General features: G+C 42.1%; 1 protein-coding gene across 27 annotated transcripts in view; it reads right to left on the minus strand.

The window, feature by feature from the left end:
• The window catches only part of CACNA1C (calcium voltage-gated channel subunit alpha1 C), a 434777-nt gene that overhangs the window by 151940 nt on the left and 259043 nt on the right, over positions 1 to 23794 (minus strand). For all 27 annotated transcript variants that reach the window (XM_075427817.1, XM_075427815.1, XM_075427811.1 and 24 more), the window contains exons 6-7: positions 15129 to 15290; positions 13032 to 13228 (exon numbers count right to left, since the gene is read on the minus strand). In XM_075427817.1, coding sequence (XP_075283932.1) covers positions 13032 to 13228; positions 15129 to 15290 — 359 coding nt within the window. The remainder of the gene's footprint in view (positions 1 to 13031; positions 13229 to 15128; positions 15291 to 23794) is intronic.

Below are 23794 nucleotides of genomic sequence, written 5' to 3' on the forward strand. Positions count from 1 at the left end.
TATGAATGTAAATTGCAGACTTGAAAGTACCTAAAGGCATAAAGCAGCCTAGGTTCCTTTGGTCTTCCATGCTTTTGAAAATTTTATCGTTATGTTGCCCTCTCCTTCCAGGAAAATGCTCTGTCCTTTGCAACCTAAGCGTTTGTTGTGATCACAGAAGAAATATTCTTCCATACATGGGCACTGAGACACACTTCAGGGGAGGTGAAATGACTCAAGAATCACAACAACTCAGGAAAAGAATTTCAGACGTTCAGTAAGTCAAGACAGGAGAGTACCACTAATCTAATTAGTTCTTTGTGGACGGAAGTCCGTTATCCACTTTTCTTTGGAAGTATAGTCACTGAAGTCCTTGTCTGGCAATATTGCACAGTCAATGGGCCAATCCAGAACTCTATCTCAGGGCTCCTTCAGCTGCGACTGAACTGAAGTAGACTCCTCAAAAAATAAGCTCAAAATCTGCCTCTGTGAAGACAGTTCATCAGCTCTTTCCTCACAGGTTTAATACATTTGGTGGTCAGGAGAGAGTACCTGAACATTTAATATTTCCTAAGCATATTAACCAGCTTTCCTTTTAATACTTCTGCAGAATTGTTCATTTGGTTCATAAATAATACTAATTATTCTTTATGTTTGCAAGCCACATTTCATCCTGCATGACCAAAAGCAGACACGTCTGGTGTGAAATTCATCAGTGCTTTAAAGAGAACAAAATATCACGGTATATAAAGATGGAAGCAAATATTCACCTGAAATCACAGTAGAGAAATCAGGCAGGCAAAATGTAACTGCCCAAGCTGAAATTAAGTAATGAGACTTCACATCCTCTCTCTTCTACCAAGAACACCACCATCTATACAAAGCAACCGGCACAATGAGTATGGATGACTTTGAAAAACTGCCATAAGAACTCACCAGTGCAGGCACAATGATGACTCTGATTTCCCTCTAATTATGATAGATGGTGATAAAAAAGCCTCAGGTGTATGGTATTTATCTATTGACTGGGTTTTTTTGTCAGCTGGAAAAGCAGAACTTCTCAAAGCCACGGTACAAGGGAATCCTAAAGAGCAAATGCCAGGGTGCTGGGTACAGAATTCAGGTGCATATCAGGGTGCCTTTTGTACTACTGTGGCACAAAGAAATTTCCAGATGGCAAGAGGCTTCCATCGTGGCCTGGTAAAGTACACAACTACAGTATAGCGTACTCTGGCTATTCCCAGTGCCTGCACAGTTGCATAACGGTTGTACCAGCTAGGATCAGCATAGATTAGTCCTGAAAAACAGACCTGCATTCTGGTACAGCGGAGCATTTGGGACTTCTCAGGCTGAACACTAAGCAGATCAGCTTTTCACCTCCTTTTCATTGCCCAGTCATATACGTAACAGAGAAGCTGAGAGGCAGAGACAGTGATAGCTTCTCAAGTGTTGAGAAACCATAAGTACTTGGCAGACAGCTGAGTCTGCTTCTCTATCGCTGTACTTCCTATGTTTGGTGCTCTCATCTCTCTTTTTATTAAGTAGAAGTTGAGATTATTCCATACATCATGTGACTGAGACACAGGTGACAGAAACGTATGTTTTATGTTGATACTACATTAGATATTTGGTAAACTATGCCAAAAAAACCACCCTCTGATAAAAGACAATACACTGTGAGTTTACTATTCGCTCTTGAAAAACACATGCAGGAGAAATGCAGAGATATAGGCTGCTTGGCAGAACTTGGGGGAAAAAAAAAGAACGAGACTTACTCAAAGCACTAACAGCAACGTATCAACATTCAAAAAACATTAAATTCTTGGCTAAGACTGTATCCTTCCAAATATCTGGAAATGCTTCCTCCTACATGGAATTATCCTAGAAGTCCAGAATGGACTATCCTCAAATGAGCAATGGTCCCATACAGTTACCACTAAAAACCTTGCACCTGTGTTTGAGTGAAACTGTCTCCTGGAAACTTACCATTAGTCTGCAAATATGTAGCTATTAATCATATATGTACGCACACACATGTCCTGTTGACCACAGCTGGAGATGTTCACTGCAAGAGTAACTTAAGTGGTAGGGCTGATTTTTCGTAATTATGCTGTTGAAGTGGAGAAGCTGCAGAGGGTCAAGATCAAGAGTGTTGCCATTTACACACTACCGAGTACAGGAAACAAGGTCTGCAAATAGATTCTGTACTGGTGTCTACAGTGAACAGAAAATGGATCAGTTATAGGTTACCTCTCTAGGAAGGACAGTACAACTCCTGATACACAGTTCAGCTCTCAGGTCACTAAGTGCACTTCTTTCTGAGGGTTTACTATTAACCGTATGAATCGCAACAGAAGAGGCAGATCAGGGTACATTAAGAGAAGTGTGGCCAGCAGGTCAAGGGAGGTTCTCCACCCCCTCTGCTCTGCCCTAGTGAGGCCCCATCTGGAGTCCTGTGTCCAGTTCTGGGCTCCCCAGTGCAAGAAAGATGAGGAGCTACTGGAGAGAGTCCAGCGCAGGGCTATGAGGATGATGAGGGGACTGGAGCATCTCTCCTACAAGGAGAGGCTGAGGGAGCTGGGCTTGTTCAGCCTGGAGAAGAGAAAGCTGCGAGGGGACCTTATAAATGCTTACAAATATCTGAAGGGTGGGTGTCAGGAGGATGGGGCCAGACTCTTTCCAGTGGTGCCCAGCAACAGGACAAGGGGCAACGGGCACAAACTGAGGCACAGGAAGTTCCAGCTGAACATGAGGAAGAACTTCTTCCCTCTGAGGGTGACGGAGCCCTGGCCCAGGCTGCCCAGGGAGGTTGTGGAGTCTCCTGCTCTGGAGATATTCAAAATCCACCTATACAAGGTCCTGTGCAGCCTGCTCTAGGTGACCCTGCTTCGGCAGGGCAGTTAGACTAGATGACCCACAGAGGTCCCTTCCAACCCCTACCATTCTGTGATTCTGTGATCTTCTAAAATTGCAGTTCTGAACAAAGACTATCAGCCAGTGCAGGTCTGAATTACAATATTCCAGCCACAGCAGCCAAGGTGATTGCAACCATATGTCAACTTAAGCCTGTATGGGACAACTGTTAGGTCAGCTGGAAGCACAACATTGGTGGGAATCTGCAGATTGTTATTTATAGAAATAAAGCCACTTTCTGAGTCAAAAAGCCTGACCTTTCACAGCTCACATTTCAACACACATCTCCCTACTCTTGACAATGAGAAAGTTGGTACACTTATGAATATTAATGCATCATTTCCCAGAGACCTCAGAGATAAGATCTTAGATTTCTTCTCATGATTTGCTACATGCCCTCTCCGGCATCATGCGAACATCGTTTTGGCTCACTATGCTCTAGCTTTCCCATCTGCCAAGTGGGATACCACCTTGCCTCAGTGGATACTGTCAAAGAAACCACTCAGCATCATGACTGAAAGAGGGTATTTGAGCATATTAGCGGTCTGATGGACCTTGTGTACTGGGGAAAAGTTCCTCCTTTGCCAAGCATCCTGAATTGCTATCATGACTATAGCATTTCAATGTGCATTTGAAGGCTTTTCTCTCAATGATACAGCTAATGTCCTAGCAATAACACCAGGACTTTTAATTCTGTAGTTTGCTGATCGCAGTTACAACCAACAGTTTCAGTAGGGGTCAAGGAATAGAAGTTTTTTATGTCTATAGACAGACCTTTGTGCCTACATCTTCTGGTTCTTCAGAAGACATAGGTGAAGACATATTGGTAAAGCCACGGGACATATGCATGCTTTACTTGTTTAGAGAATATTTTTTCCCCAGGGATAACAGCCTGGCACATTTTGCAAGTATCTCATTCATTACACAGGCATCGTAGTTCAAAGATAATGTTAGAGGCATACTACCTGTTAAAATAATGGTTGAGCATCACCAAGCACATAGTGGAGGTCTTTCAGTTACTTAAATGGAGGAGTAGACGCAATTCACTAAATTCTGCTGACGTTACAATTCACACACCCACACCCTGACGCTCTGTGCCAAATGTCTTTCAGAAATAACCAAAAGTTACAGGAAAAGTTTAATCCATCGTAGAAGGGCAGTGGAAAGCATCAAGCTGAAGAAAAAAATGAAGTCTGTCTTGTTCAGTGCACAATACTGGAGAGCTGCAGCTTAATGGAAACTAAGATAGCTATGACACAAGGGCGAGGCTTCTATTTCTGGAATAAACTGCTAATTGATTTCTAATTACTATAGAATGGTACAATAGCCTTTTTGAAATACAAGTCAAGTGCTTCAGGTATTCTATAATGAAGTCTATAACCTTTCACAAAGTAACGTTAATCAAGAGGAGCAGAATACTCCATAAAATTAAAGGCCAGTAAATGTGGAAATTACGCGTAGAAATGCTACTTTATGCAGCCTGTCTGTGGAATTCACTGTCTCAGGAAATGATCTAGCCAAAAGTAGTGGTTATGACCAGTAGCAAGATCTCTAGTTGAAACCAAGTTTTTCTTATAACAATATAAAATTGGAGAATATTGACAGCAGAAAGAAGAGGTAACACTTAATTGTCACTGAATATATCTTCCTGCTTGAAGCCTTCATTTTGAATACTACCTTTTTTTGGGAAAAGTACTTTAGCACCTTCATAACTTTAAGGATGCGTAGAAGTGATTTCCTTAGCTGTGACCAAAAATCATGTGGTAGCCTACTGGCAGGCATGGCTCAGGAGATGTGTAAAGCGCCATGCATATACTAATGTGAGATTGAGATATTTATTATTGATTAATTACAAAGCAAAGAGGTTTGGATTGAACCATAAATTTCCTTTTTTCACTCCTCCTTTCCTTCTCTTCCCTTGAATACTAGGGTGAACGTATTTCATTCACACATATGTTCATGGAACTACATTTTTTAAGCTCAGTTGTCCTCTCCAAGCACTTATTTTTAAGACTCTCCTTACTGTGTTACCTCAACTATGGAATTTTACAAATTCTGTATGTGCATTCTATATGTACCTACAGACATCTATAACCTTTTTTCAGAGTGTCTTAAGGAGAAAGGGAAGACAGAGCTGGATGAAGACGAGTGCACAGGGATCATGAACCAGGGCAGAGAATGCTCCAGACAGGTTATTCCACTATATGGTCACTGTAGGATAAAACCAAATAATGTAGGCAAGATTCATCACAGGTGGGCAGTGGGAAGAATAATAAGATTCCTATGTGCACCTTGGTTCCCCAGTTGTTGTGTACACTCTGTAGTGAAGGAAACAGCAAATTAAAATTCCATTCTGAGCTAGAAATATTGGCAATTTGTACAAAACTCTTTGCAGGAGTTTAAATAGAGCTATTAACCGAGAAAGGACTGCCTTGATGAGGACAAGAGAAACATCAAGGAAGAGATTAATTCGCAATGGAGAACCCTTGAGAAAGAATCAAAGAAACTGCAGTAATGGAAGATGAGTCCAGAAGACAAAAGGGGAAGTGGACAAACAGAACTGAGAAGATCGAATCTGCAGAGATTGTTTCTTCATCCCTGCTAACAAATACTATGCTGAATCTGCTGTCCTCATGTTGAATCTGTGTCTTCACCCAAGTACACCCACTCTGATCCAGGTGAACCGTAATTCCTGGTTTATTTTGGAAAAACTTCCGGTACAGCTACATCATTGCTATGATGTCTGACCATCCTGACAAGAGGGTGAAGTCTCCAGAACTGATAAAGCTTCCCACACAGCACTATAGAGGAGACAAGTGAAAGCAGTGCTGGTCTCAACCTCAGAGTCACAAGAGCACACACTCAAGCAAAAGACACGTATTGACTGGATTGAACTACTTAGGGAGACTATGTACAGACAGAAGTGCTGCAGAAAAACCCTACCAGGCAGCTGAAGCCTGTGCAAGAACAAGGCTAGATTGGAGATCTCGAAGCATTGCCTTAGAACTATGTGAGTTGCTTGACGATGAGGTGAAATCACACTGAGCCCTCAAGCCCTGCTCAGGCAGGAATCCCACTGGTATCAATGAATAAAGCCAATATTAGTGGACCAATTGTCTTTTCTGGCAGGAAAGACTTCTTATTCACAGGAAGATTGGTGAGGGTTTAGTTGTATTGCCCTTTGTCTTGAAAACAAGATGTTGAAACAAATTAAACTCAAAACAAACATGAGTTTTCTAAATAGCCAGTGCTAGAGCCACCAATTGTGTTCTGACCTTGGGCATAGTCCCCTGTCTTTTGCTTTTGCGGGTCTAGACAATGAACCAGTCTCTTTTTTGTGAATTTGTCTAGCGGATATGGGTCAAAACTTAACAACTCTGAAGATGATTGTTTCAGAAGGCAATGATCATCAGTTCTTGAAATGTAAGTGCCCTGGTAGCTTAGCTCTTAGTTCTATAGCTCTGGGATAAAAGATTAAAGATAAGAAAGGTCTCTGTGGTGATTAGACAGCAGCAATTAGGAAACAGTCTAAGGAAGAACAAAAGAAGAAAGAATAGAGAAAGAGCAACAGAAAGACAGGGCTATTAAACAGGTCCTTCTCACGCAGGAGCACTGGGCAGAGGGTCTCCATTAACACCTCTCCATAACCAACCCAAAGAAGCTTATTTTTAAAGGAGAGTTTCTTTCTATAAGGAGAAAGAGGACTGAGAGGTCCAAAGTCGAGGCCTGAAGGGCTCATGAAAACTTCATTTCACACAATAAGTACCTATTTTGCATTGAACAAATATTCAGCAGCAGGTTTTTGTGGCAGCTGGTAACCAGCAAGTCACTGCTGTTACTCATTTTCAAGGCAGCACTACAGTCAGCCATGACAGTTACATGTGCAGTTATGCATGAGAAAAACAGAATTATGTCAGCATCTATGCAATTTAAGCGTGGACACTGCTTTTTCGATTCATTAATGATGTGGCCCTTCAGTGCTCTGAACTATGGGCCCTCTCCCCTTACCCACCACTGTTACAGCAGATTGAGATGAAATAACCTCTGCAGTCACAGAGATGGCTTGCTCACACTTGCGTGCCTATTCTTTGTAAATTTTTCACATCCATGCAAAACCCTGCCAAAAAGACGATTAAAAAACCTCAATCCCACAACAATAAAAGCCCAGCATTTTCTTGGAGGGGTGGGGGTAGATGGGGAATAAACATCACAGAAACATGTAGACACATACATTCTTAGAATCAGATCATTCTCTTGTGTGGAAAGTCTCACTAATTGAAGCCTAAGTGCTGCAAGAATAAAGGGTTAGAAGGAAAAACACAGCTGGCGAAAATCAGGGGTTGCAGCTCTGCATTTAATGTCTTCCACTTTGTGGCAGTATCTCTGTATTCCTCACATCATCTTCCTCATTGGCTGTGAGGGGATGAGAAAAGCTCACAAGACATGTCAATGCTGTCAGCAAAGTAAATTATATCTGTTGTCCAGTTTGTTCCATTTCGATTTCATGATGGGAATTGTAATAGTGACTGTAAGCTCCAGTTTCAAGCTCATTTAGTGACTCTTGGAAGTATGTTCTCACAGATTCAGAGACTGAAGGATCTTCTAGGACAGCCTGTTTATACACATAAATAGCATCTATCTATATGCTACTCTATGCTGTCCTTGGGGATGTGATGTTTCTGAATGTTTCCACTGATTCAGCCTCACTACATTGTGGCTCTCACTACATTGTGGTGGCTCTACTGCACTGTTTTGGACTGCTTGCCTAGGGGCTGGGCAAGCCTGCTAAGGATTGTTCAGTTAAATTTGAGGGAGTCAACTTACTTGTGCCAGTTCAGGCATCTCTTCCAGGGTCAGGTTAGTGCCCTGGATCTCATCTAGACCTGGCTTTAGTCCATCTATAATACCACCACACACATTAGTTTACAGTTAGAGCCTTGAGGTAAACTGTCCCTGGAGGCACTGCATGCTATTTTCAGAGACTCAACCAATTATTCTGAAGCATTGTTCGAATGACTTGGGACAAAGCTAGTATTCTAAAAATTATGGCAGGCTCAAGGCTGCTCATTATTGATAACCATCAAGCAGATCAAGCAGAATTACTTGATCCTAGAATTCAAGCTGTAACAGGCAAGCTGTGCACAGAACATCTCAGGACCATGTTCTCCTCTACCCAGCAGTGTGAATAGCCCAATGCAACCACCTCCAGTTGCGTTTTGCACTTGTTATCTGTTTTCGTTTATATATATGACTGCTTAGATGCAGGGGAGTGGAGAGACGAGGTACATAAAACTGAGGCTACAGTGGGCAGTTTTGCATGCAATGCCACAGGGCTCCAGCTGCAGAAAGCACATTCCACAGAAAGATAAAAGCCTTTCTAGAGACAGGGCACTGTCCAAATTGTATTTACTTCAGAAGGAAAGCTTCCCTCAAAGACACAGTAACATACTGGTTGAAAATAATTAAAAGGGAGCCCCATTAGGGAAGGTTGAAAGAACGGAATCTGCTCAAATTAGAAAAAGATTAAGGGAAGACAACAAATGCCTACAAATACTTAAACAGGATGTTATAAACTCCACGGGGATTAATTTTCCTCCTTGGTCAAAAAGGCAGTAAGAAATAACGGGCTGCAGCAGAGACTGATTACAAAATACCAGATGACTCAATCTGTAACATTTGGGTTTGCATCTGCTGCTGGAAGTTTCCAAGACTGAGGGGTCTACAGAAATGGCCCTTGGTGCCTGCTCAAGGGAGCGAGCTGCTATTACTGGCTGATCATACATTAAGGAGAGTTTTGAGAATAATAAGCTCAATCTTTGTACAATGCTTGGGAAAAATGATGATGTGACATATCTTAAGAGGTGCCTGTCTACTCAAAAAATTCTATGAACTGACTGCATATGAGACAAAACCACCTGACATTTATACTGGGACAAAGTAAAACTGGTAAGACTGAGGAAGTATTGGAGATGTGCTCCTATAAATACTGAACGCTCCCTTCAATAAAATCAGTTCTTCAGTGAGGAGTCAACAGGGTTGTTTTGCATGGATTTTCCCCCTCTCCAATATAGTTATTTTACATTAAAAATTTGGCTTGTTGTAAAGAATTATCTTACCTGCCACTATAGCAGTGTCAAACTGTTTTCCCTAGCACTTTTCTTTCAAATTTCAAAAGAAACCAATTTACTCACAAGTCTTCTCTGCCGAGTGAGAGAGGAGATTGGAAAGCGTATTGATCTCACTGATGTCAAGTCCTTCTAGGGAATAAAAGTTTATTGCTTTCCTGTCTCTGGTTATCTTTTTGTGAGGATGTGGATCACAGGCTGGGAAATAGTACTCCATGAGAGAGGAGACACGCTTCATTACAGAGGTGACAAGCTGGAGGAGGCATGAGGGGAAGCATGAAGAAGGAAGCAGGAAATTGAAGGTGAAAATTGAAGAGCCATTAAGTGGATTAGGAGTCCAGGGCTTGTGGGAGGTCATACAGCTTTCTAATTTCTAAACATGCAGGTTTAACCTTGCAAAGTGTGGCACAAGACAGGCACGGGTTTAATGGAATTACTAGTATATTTTTCAGGGCAACATGCTGAAATGTGCTAAGCTCCCTCCATTCCCACTGAGAGGAACACAGAGATGTAGGTACCTTTCAAAAGCTGTTTTTCCAAAAATAGGAGGATATAATTGAAAAGCACTTATAAAAAAGTTCAAACCAAGGCAGTTGCTCTGTTGTCTAAATGTTTCCAGCCAAGTAATTCAGCCCAGAGCTTTATCTGTTGTTCTGCTGAGTTTTAGGTCAGGGTCTTATTTTCAGATTTAAAGAGGGAGCAAATAAACCTCCCTACATCCACATGTATGTCCTTGGAAGATTATCACAACAGACACCAAGGCTCTGATTAGGCATCTGTAAGTCCTCATGTTATACATATGACTGCACGTGGAAAAACTCAGCAGTATGATCAAGATTTTACAAAAAAGAAGGTGAGATCTCGACCTTCTGAAATTAATTGGAATTTTGCCATTGACGCCAGCAGGACCCCAGATTCAAACCTTGGTATGTACCTTGAATTGCAGAAGAGCTAAAAACCTAACAGTCTGCTTGAACTTTGAATGCTCAGCACTTTTACTATTAACCCATTAGCTTACATCATTAAGTTTAAGGAATGACCTCTAAAAATCATCACCTAAAATATTCAGCTGCAAAATTGTCTGATTTGCAGACAGCATTTTCGTATACCATTCTTTAATCTCTACTTTTTTTTCGGTGTAAAATAGACAACCAACTCTCTGTCTCAGGATGTAGTTGGAGAGAGTGGATCTTTAAGTCTGGATTTCTAATTTAATTAACAGATTTATTTCCCAATAAAGCAGATTTTAATTTCCATGACCTCACTGTAGATCCAGGAGATCTTTCAAAGTGTTATCTACTTGAGAAGAGAATAGCCTCCTATGTCTGCACTCTTGTGGAGATGCAGCACCCAAGTTGTCTACAACAAGTCTACTCTTCCTTGGCTGAATGTGCCAGAGAGTAGAGTTGTGCAGGAGTCAGACTACACTAAAGAAACAGTGGCACACACTGAGTTTATAATATCCTACCCCACGTACTAGAATTCTTCCCTCACTCTCAGAAATCGAAGTGTCGCATATTTTCTGTTCTTTACTATCCAGAAGTACTCTTCCTTTCGATCTGGCTAGCTTAAACTCGAATGCCCTTTTCATAGACTGTAAAGCTTACTGTAGAAACCACAATAGATATGGTTTGAAACACGTACATACGAAATTACAGTGGGAATGTTTAGAGACTGTTCCTATGTATAAGTATTAAAGCCATAATGCTTCTCATAGGTGTGCCCTGTAGTAATTGCCCAGTCAACATCTGCTCCCAGAGTAACACAGACCTCTCTGCAGAAGGAAATACGCATCGCATCTCAGATACTTTCTTTGCCGCGTGGCAAACACTGATCAGACCTGACTGCCACCCGCTTTGTCAATATGACACAGAGAGGCAAAAAGTCATGTACAGTACTCTTAGGACTGTTTACAGCAGCTTAACCGAGTATGTCTGTCAGCTCAGGTGTTCAGGTATTTAGTCAAACTTTGTATTTCATGGCCTTTAAACATAGGTGATAGGGTTTATCCTCCACAAATTAAATTTCCTTCTCCTCAATTACTGAAATTTTATCTGCAGTGCTAACTCCTATCTTTTGTAGTCTTGTCTAGGAATAACTGTGAACTGATGATAACATACATCTCTCTTGATTCCAAAGAATTCTATCAAAGTCATAATCTAAAAGGCTAACTATACGGATGCCCCTAAAAATCTGTACTAATTTCAGGTCTTGGTTCAGCATACTGTCTTTAAAGAAAAAAAGAACAGCTCAAGTAATCAGTGAAAAAAGCTGGCTAACAGCTAAAATCCAGGTTGCTGCAGGGACACCATAAAAAAATCAGACCATCTGCAGCAGTCATGGTAAAAAATCATTTAGCAGTGAGTATATGCTTTTGGCTTCTGTTATTAGATAGCTGATACCTGACTTCTGAATGATTCACATCCAGTCACGTAAATGACGCATGGACCCAAAAGTATGGGGATTGGCAGTGTCTTTCACAACACATGTCTGTGGAGAAAATGATGATAAACTTGTGGATAGGTTTCACAATACTAACTGGTATACACTGCCAAAACTGTTTTCATGTTTCATTTCTGATATCTTTTACTCTCCCTTACTTCCTCTCAACTACACCTATAAATCCTCTCAATCACATAAGGACTGGAGGAATGTGAGCTAAATGTGATAAAAAGACAGGTATATTATATATTGTCATAGTTGAGCCGTGGAGTAGTTTTGCCCAGTTCCTTTTCTGACTAAACTTCTGTTCTTCTTCATTATTTTATTAATCTATACCCTCTTTTCAAGTAAAGGCAATTTTTGTGCTCCGAGACCCAGACTCCCCTTGTGGTTTGATCTCTGCTCTGTATCTCAGGCATTAGAAGGGAGCTAGAGCCACTATTCTAATCTAAATTTACGAGGATAATGAGACAACTGCTAGCTGTTCCATGCAGCACCTATCTGTTGCAGGTAAGCTAAATCTTCAAAGTGAAATCTTGTAAGCTTGAACTCACTGGTGGGTAGAAGGCAGCTGCAGGCTCATGTTTAAGAGAGAAGCTGATGTTGATTAACAGCACAAGCTGCCTTTATCCATATTATCCTTTTGTGTGCTTTGGGTCTTCTTGAGTTAAATTCCGTCATGCATTGTAGCACATCCTACCATCTTGGAGAACCAAACGTCATAATATGCCAGTCTTCAAAGTTAGTCAGACTCTGGGTTAGCCTTATACAGACAGAACTGAGCTGTGTGTAAATGAAATTCCTGGACCATAACATATTGCTGCAACAGTTGATGGCAAGAGCTGAAGCCAGAAACATGTTTACAGGTGAAGGCTAAATCCGATTTTAAATCCAACAGTAAAACTGTATTGCCACTGAATTTCCCAACACATTAGGAATTACAAGGTAGGAACTAAAGCAGCTGAAACTTCCAGAATTAGGGTAAAGGACAAGATGAGATCGCATTTGGATTAAAGGTATCATGTTTTGGCTAAATATGTAACCATGATTGATACCAATATCAGAGTCAGGAGAATTCATTCTAATACTATTATAAGTCATAATCGGGGTAGTGCTGGCATGAAAAGGGATTTGTGAGGCCTTTCTGATAAAACCTACAAGCTGATCAGCGCAGTGCCTTTGTAACATCAATGCCATGGGTAGAGCACACAGTCCTCGGTCACAAATGCTGCTACATCAGTAATCTGGAGATGTATGAGATATTTCACTCCTGCAGAGAGGGTCTTTACATGACATTCTGCTCAACAAAGGTGTATCACAAATCTTCAAACCAATAAGCCACGTGCCACCTTCCAACATTACAATATCAATGGAAAGCCAACACTTACATTGATTTAACTGCCCCAGATAAACCCTCCCATTTCACCCACTAATGTTCCAAGTTAATTAAAACTTCATGCTAACAACCATGCCTGCACTACATAGAACAAGCAAGAAAGCTAAAGCTCTGAAGTTTCAACACAGCTGTCGCACATGAGCAGGCCTTTCAGCTTATCATTTTCGGATACGTACCCAGTACAGCACATCCGTCCAGCCCTCCATCGTGATGCACTGAAACACTGTCAGCATGGCAAAAGCAAAATTGTCAAAGTTCGTAATGCCGTGCTTAGGTCCCTCCCAGCCTGCCTTGCACTCCGTGCCGTTCTGACACTGCCGCCCATGGGCAGACTGAGGGGCACAGGGAGACGGGTCATCTTCTGCAGGTGTATCTTAAAGGAGAGGAGGGAGAAAAAGGAGGTGAAGAGAACTGATTGCTATTTAACACACTGATAAGCTAGTGAATGATAGCTGACTTTAACAAATACATTTTGCAGTGAATGTGACAGATTTCTCTAGGAATGCACAAGCAACTGTATTAATTTTAACGGGCAGAGGGATGTTTTATTGTGCTTCACCTTCTTTTTGTAAAAATAATGGCCAAGCTGTCAAATCTTACAGTCAAAACGGAGATGGGCATTTTTTTAAAGCATACCCTCCAATGAGGAAGAAACCATGCCTTTCAACACGAGAGGGAACATTGGATCAAGTCTATTACATTTCTTTATGCTGCACGTTACGACCAGTGTTTTCATACCGCAGTCACCTGGCCTCTGGGTTAATTTTGGAAGGGAGCTGCAGCACTGACTGGGACTCTGCTGAAGGAGGCTGAACCCCTGCAGCAGACAGACTTCAGTATTCTGGAGATAGGTTGAGACGGTGCTGGGCCCCTGCTGAATTACAGCAGAGAGTCTTTGGAGCTCCGCAGCTGTGTGGAATTTCACCAACAGCCCAGTGACACACTGAAGCTCTGTAAGACTGCTGCTGGATTATGAACCTCTTCTTCTCTACAGGTTTTTCCAGAGATCTGAGACCCATACAACAAGCCTGCCTAAATGCTTTGTTATGCGAAAAATGCTACAGAAAACATTTTTAGAAAAACAAAAACTCCTACAACAGGATTTTTGTAACTATATGGATTTCAGAGCTTAGTGCTGCGTTTATAACAGATGCAGGTATGCATGTGTGGGAGAACAGGTAATGATGTTTGTTTCTCATTTTATATGGCAAAAAATTTAATTTTCCAAAAGTTATGATCACATTCTGGTCATTAAAGCATACCAGAAACAGCAATATTAGAATTAGATGCTGTAATATAAATAATTCCAGACAGTATGGAGAAAGATATAGATACTTTAAAGATGTGAATCAGACTGACAAGTCATGAAAGTTCTAGTATCATTTACAGAAAATGAAATCTGTCAATGTTATAAAAGTAGAAAATATAGAACTTCTGAAAGAGTTTTACTATTATGATATTTTATTGGTTACAAGCTGAACTGGGTCCTAGACTTTGGTACCCACCATCACATGGGAAATCACTGTTGTTCAAGTTCAATAAATCAAATGAAAAAGAGCAGATAGTTAGATGAGTGACAACACAATTGAATTATTTTAAAATTTGAATATTTCTTTCTGTAAATAATTTGAAAGTTCTTTCCTGATGGATTTGGTGCAAAAAGTTTCTTCCCATTAGCATAATTTTCCTTTCTTACTAGCTGCACTTCTAACCATGGTCATAGCCTATGATTAAAACAAAGGGTAGTGAGCCTCAATTAGATATTCCTTCACTAAGATACTGGTTTGAAATGAAGATATATTTGTGTACAAGATTAATAATAGAATATAAGAGTTGTTAATTTCCATGATGCCATCTCATTTGTAGCTCAGTCTGCCAGTAGTGAAATCATCACTACTTTAGCGTTGCTCGAGCCTCTGGGAGATTTGTTGAAGAACCCAGGGAGGCTTGTAGTGCCAAAGGCCCACGTTAAAAAGTCCACTACTGTGTTCAGGAGGAATCTACAGTTTTGCATGTAGTCTTTGCAGACAGGCCAACAGCTGAGTGCCCAAGAGGAGCAAGCTAAATTCTCACCATTAGAAAGAGCCTCTCTACATCAAAAGTGATTCATAGCCAAGAAGCAGAACAGAGGAACCACCACTGTGAAACCCCAAACGGGTACACAGCAGGGAGCAACCGCCACCAGTCTCCTGTGCCAGCACAAATGCTCCCTTTGATGCAGGGAAAGCCTCCTCCAGAAAATCTTTGCGTGTATGATACAGTGTTCCCCTTACCTATCAGTCCCCCTTGCACATGATAGCAGGTCTTATGCATCTTCCCCATGAATAACTCCAGTCCAATGATGGCATAGATAATAATGACAAACAGCACCAGCAGGGCAATATGCAACAAAGGGACCATGGCCTTGATAATTGAATTTAAAACCACCTGGAGACCTGCAGAGAGAACAGAAGGAAGCATTTACCAGCAAGAAAACAAAATATAGAGAGACTATAAATTGTACAACAATATGTCATTTTTATTTCATTCTCCCTTCACCTGAAGTAATCATCTTGATAATGTAAAGACGTACATTTACAGATCACCTCTCTCCAGAAGATCCCCAACATTTCACAAATTTACCATCACAGCCTGGGTCATAGACTAAAGTAAAGCAGGTGTTACCTTACCTGTCACTGAAATACCACCACCCTGGAGAGGGAATACGTTAGCTATTTTGCCTGTTCTTGCAAACCAGACCTGAGGTGTTGCCCAGACTGTACCGAAGAGAGTTAAAACACGGGAAAAACAAAGAACAACAAGAAGTGAAGCAGGACAAGAACAGCAAGGCACGCAAGCTGGGGGTACCACAAGGCTGCACCCCAGAGCATGAGGAGAGATGGCAAACCAAGGTCATGTCCCTACTCTGATCCTGGGTTTTTCCAGAGATCAAGCCAGTCTCAGGCAGAGCCTGAGCTGCTGAAGGGCCACCAAAACCGATACCGACTGAGAGCTGCCAGCCCTCTTAGGATCTTCCAGCACTCCAGATCCACCTCATCTTAATTCAGCCTGAACAGAGGGAGACTCAGAACCAGCAGTGCCGGTTTTGTCCTAAGATTTAGGGATGACTCTATAACAGAGGTTGTCCAGGCCCCTAGAAAAGGGTATGAACAAAATAATATTACATGGTTGCTGTTAAGGCATGTGACTGGTATAAATCCTAATCATAAGCGACCCAAACATTTCCAGAATGGCCTGAGGAAGATGACTTGTAGCTGAGTTTGTCAAGGTGCTAAGTGGCTGTACCCTCAGATGCAGTCATCTCAAGCTGCAGATTCATGGGCCTCTCTGTGTCTCCTTCTGCTCATTTGTAACCACGATAACAAAGCCAGCCTCAGAAGCCTTTAGTAAGGATTCGCATTTACAAAAGCCTCAAATTTATTATCACTGATGGTAGTGACGGCAAACACCATCACTGGCAAGTTATTAATGTTGGAAGTATTGAGACACCTCTAGAACTCTATAGTGTACAAATAGCCACATCAGAATAATTTCGAGTTCATGATTTTGCAAGTGACTGAGAGCCAGAAGCCATTAATGTCTCCTGCAAACGCTGTCATCTCCTCAGAGAAGTTGATATTAGCTGTGATTTTCAAAAAATGTGATTCATGAGTTGTAAATGTCTGTTATACATCTGCCAAGAGAGTTTATGATAACTATTAACTTTTAAAATCTATCATCTAAGATCTTAAAATTTAATTTTTATTACTTTTTTAACTAATTTAAATACTTTTCAGTAAGTATGACACATGTCCTGACAAGCACTTTCACTCGTAGGCAATCCACTTGTCAATTCACAGCTAAGGCTGAGACTTTGCCTTTGCTCCCCGGCCACAATGGGATCATAGAAGCATAGGTTGGAAAAGACCTCTAAGATTATCCAGTCCAACCATCTGCCCAAAAACACCATGCCTACTAAACCAGATCCAGAAATGCCACATCTACACGTCTTTTAAACACCTCCAGGGATGGTGACTCTACAAGCGCCCTGGGCAGCCTGTTCCAATGCCTGACCACTCTTTCAGAAAAAGAATTTTTCCTAATATCCAATCTAAACCTCCCCTGATGTAACTTGAGGCCATTGCCTCTTGTCCTGTTGCTAGTTAGTTGGGAGAAAACATCAACACCTGCCTCACTACAACTTCCTTTCAAGTAGTTGTAGACAGCAATAAGGTCCCCCCTCAGCCTCCTCTGCTCCAGGCTAAACAGCCCCAGCTCCCTCAGCCGCTCCTCACAGGACTTGTTCTCTAGACCCCTCCCCAGCCTCGCTGCCCTTCTCTGGACACCCTCAGCCCCTCAATGTCCTTCTTGGAGTGAGGGGCCCAAAACTGAACACAGCACTCGAGATGCAGCCTCACCAAGTGCCGAGTACAGGGGCACGATCCCCTCCCTGCTCCTGCTGGCCACACTGTTCCTGATCCAAGCCAGGATGCCCTTGGCCTTCTTGGCCACCTGGGCACACTGCTGGCTCATGTTCAGCCGGCTGTCGACCAACACCCCAAGGTCCTCTTCTGCTGAGCAGCTTTCCAGCCACTCCTCCCCAAGCCTGTAGCACTGCATGGGGTTGTTGTGACCAAAGTGCAGGACCCAGCACTGAGTCTTATTGAACCTCTTACAACTGACCTTGGCCCATCGATCCAGCCTGTCCAGATCCCTCTGCAGAGCCTTCCTACCCTCAAGCAGATCAACACTTCCACCCAACTTGGTGTCATCTGCAAACTTACTGAGGGAGCACTCAATCCCCTCATCCAGATCATTAATAAAGATGTTAAACCAGACCAGACCCAAAACTGAGCCCTGGGGGACACCACTTGTGACCAGCCGCCAGCTGGATTTAACTGGAATGCAGCAGAAACCATCAAAGGTGGCTCCAGCTGCCAGGCCAGTAAGATCATTCACTACCTGCTAATAATCCAAAGCTGGCTACTAGCATCCCTCTATAGTCAGAGCATTTTTTTCAGGTGTCTCCAGTCAGTTCAGTTATGTATTAATGGTTCATGATACCATCCAAAGGGAGCGATATTCAGCATTAAACATTCTGTCTTTCACAAAGAGATCCTTACACGAAGTACAATACTGACAGCATCAAAACTCATCCTATACAACAGTGATATGTTCTGCTCACTCAGTTATCTCTAGGTACTTTGGATAACCAGTGCCTCTGGGGAAATAATATTGCTGTGATTATATGAGGCAGGCAACATTTTCCCCTAGATGCTCAGCTCATTCAGTCTACTAATTCTAAATATATACAGAAAATTAATTGCAGCCCACATCAACATCCCTCCAACACTTTACAGCAGTTGAGAATGTAGCATTCATCAGGAAACTAAAACTCCCACTTTCTCCCAAACAAGGTACAACAATAAAAGAAAGTTAAAAGACTACAGATGGCTATGAACCTGAAACAGCTTCACAAGCTTTGGAGATTGAAATATTTGTAGCTTCAAGTAAATCTACACAAAAGCAAATAAAGACCTCCATTTTTAGTGATTTTAGGAGTCTTGTTAATCCAAAATGTAGCCAGGATTACAAGGTTAAGAGTTCTAATAACAGGTCTTAGGTAATTTACCCTTAATTACTATTATTAATTGATTTAATATTCATCCTAGGATATAGCCAGTACTCTTGAGAGGGTACTGAGGACAGACACAACGATGAACAAAAGGTGCTCTCATTTTAAATGTAGCTTCATTATCACCCATGCCATGAAAGCGCTCCAGTGTACTACAGATGTCCAGAGAAGAAATTATCTGCACAAACCAATGCCCTTTGTGTTAACAAAACAGTGCTGGTGAAATCAACGGTTTGCACCATCAACATGAGATGACAAGCTGTTTAGACAGTCAAGAGGAACATGCACCACCAGAAGATTTACAGGAGCTTCAACTAGCTTAGAGACAAGCTTATTGAGGATAGTAAACCAACTTTGAAGAAGAGATGAGCTGCTGAATACTGTTCACATGAATGGATGTGTGTGCTGTCCAGCACCCCATTAGAGCAGTCTGTTTCTAAATCCAGGTGATTCCACTATCAAGCTTATCTACACTATCATTAAAGTATTTAGAGAATTTACAAAAGTTTCAAATATGCAGCAACTTTAGAAATGTCCTCTCAGAAGATGTAACGAATGCTGCTTGTAGAAGGGCAAGGGATATAGGCGCATCACCACGCTCCCCGCATTGCTGTCAAGCTTTGTGCTGCAATACAGCTGCTGCCGGCAAGTTGCTTATTTTCCGTTCAGGCAGCCACTTGCACCATGAATAGCTATTGCAAGGAATGGCACGAGGAACCAGGCCTGGACAATCAAAGAAGTCAGTGTAGTAGCAAAGTGGGAGAAGAGGGAGAGCAGACAAAGAAGGATTAAAGGACTAAGGGAGAGCCATGGGTAGGTGGAACAGAGACACTTTTTAAATGAAAACCCACAAGCTTCAAAACACATCAAAGCTGCGTTCTTAAATCCGAGAGCTGCAGGTCAGTGTCTGTAGATGATCAGGTGCATTTCTGATCAGGGTAAATCAAGGCAAATCAACCCCTTACATGCAGTCACAAAGCTTTTTCTCTACAACGGCAAGAACTTCTACACGCTTTTACGTGCTCTTTCCCTCCTGTGCAAAGGAAGAAAAGACAGTTGAACTTATAAAAAAAGAAAGACTTCTTTGTCCCAACTCATGCACACTCTTAATCTTTGCACACTGTGACACAGATATCACCCAACATGGGTGCTCACAATACAGGGGCAATACCGTCCCACTCGCCTGACACTCTCTGTAATTCACCATTGCATATCTTTGGCATTTTCTCCCCGTGGAGGTAAGGCTTGTGCTCCTAGCAATGAGCTGTGCAGCTTCTAATCATAATTAAATCAGAACGCCTGGTGACCTGATCAGACTGCAAAGCTGGCCTATGGGTTTCAATATGGATCTCAGTAACTGCCTTCCCACAGCAGAGTGAACAACTGTATTTTTACACTTCTCTACAGAGGCTGGCAATGCTATTGTTGGCCAACCATAAACTCACGCAACTACAAAGTTTTCAAATATTTGTCATTCTGAATGTATTTATTCATTTGTGGAAGGTCTCCCCATGTGCTAGACGCTCTCCAGACATCTGTGAAGGCACAGCATCTGCCTTGAGGAGCTCGCTCCAAGCTGGACAAAGAGATAACTGCAGAGTGGTTAGGGAAAGTGCCACAAAAGGGATTGTTTGCAGTTTCTCAGCCCGCACTTTTCTTCTGTTAATAACTGAAGATCTTACAGAGCTCTTAGTATTTATTTTAAAAGCACTTCAGTTTACCTTTAAAAAAAAACTCTTGGCTGCATTCTGTAGGCTGACACTGACTCCACAAATGTTTCAGTAAGCAAAACACGTTAATACCATTCCCTGGGCTCACAGAATTTAGCATTTATTTACACTGATAAAATGTTTTAAATATTTATTACATGGGAAAAACATTGTTTTTTCTACCAGGTCAAACTCTTTCCATCCTCTAGAGGACTGCCTCGACCCAAAGGCTTAGGACACAATGGGGGAGTGGAGGGCATAGGCAAGAAAGAAGGAAAAGAGCTTATGCCAAGCAGCATTGATCTTTCTCAAAGCTATGGGAAATACACTGTTAGGGATGCTGCAGGTGTTTCAGAGCTATTATATGATGCTGTGTTATTCTGTCAGGAAGGCAATCATGAGAGAGGCTGGTCACTGTCTCATTAATTCAGGGTGTTATTGAAGAACGTGCTTATCGCTAAGCATGTAAGTGTCTGCACCGAAAGCAATGGGATTACCTGCATACCCCACTGTGTACTTACAAGCTTTTTTGGATTTCAACCAGTGCTCAGCAGGACCACAGAAAAAAAAAAAAGTACACCAGACCCAACTGCTAAAATGCACTTGGCATTGCTGCACTGTGGAACGTATCCAAGGAAAGTAACGGTAGGTTGGTCTCGGAAAAAACGTATGGGCCCTTCCAAGCAGAGCACTATCTCACATTTTCACGTGTCTTCAATTTTGGATCAAACTTGGTTTGACGGACAGGGTGGTTTCCTGTTCTCGCCACTTTAATAGCCCAGATCTTCAGAGGAAGTGTATACCAAGTCTGCTCCTTCATTGGTTTGGCAAGGCTGTATTTTGTCTACCCCATGGTGTTGCCCGTACCAGGAATATGAACAGGCAGAGTCTCCTACAAATGACCTTCTGGGAATAAACAGGAATGAAAGGGAAAGGAGAGGACTTTCAACTCCATGCATCCCTCCTCCGCCTCCTGATACACACAGAAACACACTGAGATCTTTGTACTCAAGCCAGTGCCAAGGGTGTGGGAGGTAATTATTTTTTTCTGCTAATATAGTTCAGAAGAAAACTACTAATTTCTGCAAGCAAGGAGGAAGCAGGGGAGGATTTGTGACTCAGCACAGTGCCTGAGTCAGATCACTTTTGGGAAACACTCTTAAGTGGCAGAGTTTATGCACCATCCCCAGCCACGACCTAGGCCTACCCACAAATCACAGTTATTTCTGAGGATACACTAAGAGACTGCCACTACAGTTATCTCTATTTCCAAAGCTCAAGCAACATAACCAGTAATATTCCCCAAAGTGGATGTTTATCATTTAATAAACACAGGCATTGGCTAAGAAAATGGAAAAATATTAAATATTCATAAATATGAAAGGTTTTATAACAATTTTAAAGGAAGCCTGAAAACAACAGACATTTTTGTCACAAAATGGTCCACAGTCACGGCAAGATATCTTAGATAAGTACATCTGCAATGATTCGTGAGGGAAAACATTGAGGACTTTCTTCACCAGCGTTGCAAAGGGAGCTCAGAACAGTTCAGTTAAGGACAGCTGTACAGTGACAATTCAGGGAGGCAGTCCCTTACTGTCTTGCGGGAGTCTCAAAATATTAGTGGCAGATTGCTAGACAAAGCAAATTCTGTGGGTGTAGTGCAGCATTCTTGGGGCTGCAGATGTCATTTCTATTTCAAGAATAATAGAGAAGGTCTTGGAACAGGGAGGAAAGACACCACACAGCACAGAAAACTAGCTGAAGTGGAAAAAAAAGAAAAACTAAGACAGACACTTTTCAAGCTGAACAGTGACTATTTTTGCAGTAGGCAATGCCATTTAAACATATATGAACATACAATTCAAAACTATGTGCTGGAATGAACAGAAAAAAGAAAGTGTTGGCAGCTGCTCCCAGTGTTCTCCCTCCTCCACTCTCAAACCATGTTTTTATTGACTTTTCAAACCGAAATACACATGCGCACACGCAAAAGGAGAGTCATACAAATCAGAGGATCATAGAACGGTTTGGGTTGGAAGGCACTTTAAAGATCATGTGGTTCCAACCCCCTGCCATGGGCAGGGACATCTTCCACTAGACCAGGTTGTTCAGAGCTCCATCCAACCTGGCCTTGAGCACTGCCACGGATGGGCATGTGTATGTGAACACAATTGTTTTATATTTGAAAAGTCTTGCAATACCGCCCTTGCCTCACCCTTTGAGGCAAGAAAGGAACAGCAGAACGAAACCAAAAGCCACAACAAACCCCAGCTCTTCCTTCTGGATCCTTTTCTCTGTGAAAGCAACTCATCTTCAGTATCCTCTGGTTGTCAGAGTGACCCGGCTCAGACAGCCAAACAGTACAGTTTGCCCTCAGCATGGAGGCCACACAGGCCCAGCTTTTGGGTGCCTGAGGTGGGTGGCTGGCTAAATGTACACACTGCTTTTGGGTCTTTGCCTCCCTGCTGGAAAAAAACCTCTCCTACCACTCATAGAAACATACCCCTCCCCTCCTGGGGGGCTTAAACCTTTTTTATCAACTTTTTCTTCAAAGTACTTTAAGTGTTCACTTTCTTCTAAAGCTGCTTGTGGATCAGAAGATCTTGCTCATCGTTCCATTCCCAACACATTAGGTAACTCCTACAAGCTCAACTTTATTCTCCAGCCATTCGATCCTCACTCAGTTGAACTGAATATGAGGTTCAGGCAAGATCTACAGACTTTCAATGTTGAAGAAAAAAAGCTGCAGTGTCCCTCTCATGCAGCTACCTGCATATAGAAAAGGAACATGGAGAGAAAAGCAGCAACTACCTACCTACTGAAAACTGCACATCACAGAAAAAAGACCATTTTGATCAAAATCACAAATGAAGTTAACTTTGAGGCTGTTTCGAGCAAGTATCGTGGTGCTCTGTAATGTAGTCTAATGCTGAGAGGGGGCAGGTAGTGCGGTCAGGTATTCACGGTCAGACAGGGATTCCTAAAGATGGGCTGAAGTAAGGCAGCTAAAGGGTGTGCAGGAGCCCTGGCAGTTCCCAGGCCAGCAAGGACCAGCTGTCACCCTTTCCCAGGAAAGAGCTTCAATTTTCTGCTTACAGAACGATCCTAGATTCTCTGAGAAAACTGTTCTCAGACTCCTTGTGAAAGTTTTGTTAACACTCAATCACTGTGAAGGATCGCAGATAGGGAGAACTTTTATTTGTCCTCTCCCTGCACAGCTATGGAAAATGCTGTACTGCTGTTAGTCTGGTCAAGGGAGCATGAAAACCTCCACACCAACAGTTAGGTAACCTCTGAACTGAGATAATGATGAAAGAGCTTTGTTTCAGAATGCCAAATGCTGTTTGAATACAGCTCTGAGGAATGACTACACACACTACTGTGTGCCAAGGATGCAGTTTTTGCAACAAGGAACTATGGACACCTGCAAGTGCTAAAGCACCATGGTTACAGAACTGGGCTCAAAGCACTTGGGTCTCAGTTGTGAGTGTACCAGCATTTACGTGGAGGACTGATGACTGTTGGGTTACAAAAGCCTCTCTAAAGTTGTCAAAATCTCAGTGTCATGAACAGTGTTATTTCTAAGTGTTTATTCTCACAGACCCCCAGGTAA

The sequence above is a fragment of the Opisthocomus hoazin genome, chromosome 8 (genome assembly GCF_030867145.1).
Source record: "Opisthocomus hoazin isolate bOpiHoa1 chromosome 8, bOpiHoa1.hap1, whole genome shotgun sequence".
NCBI classification, from domain to species: Eukaryota; Metazoa; Chordata; class Aves; order Opisthocomiformes; family Opisthocomidae; genus Opisthocomus; species Opisthocomus hoazin.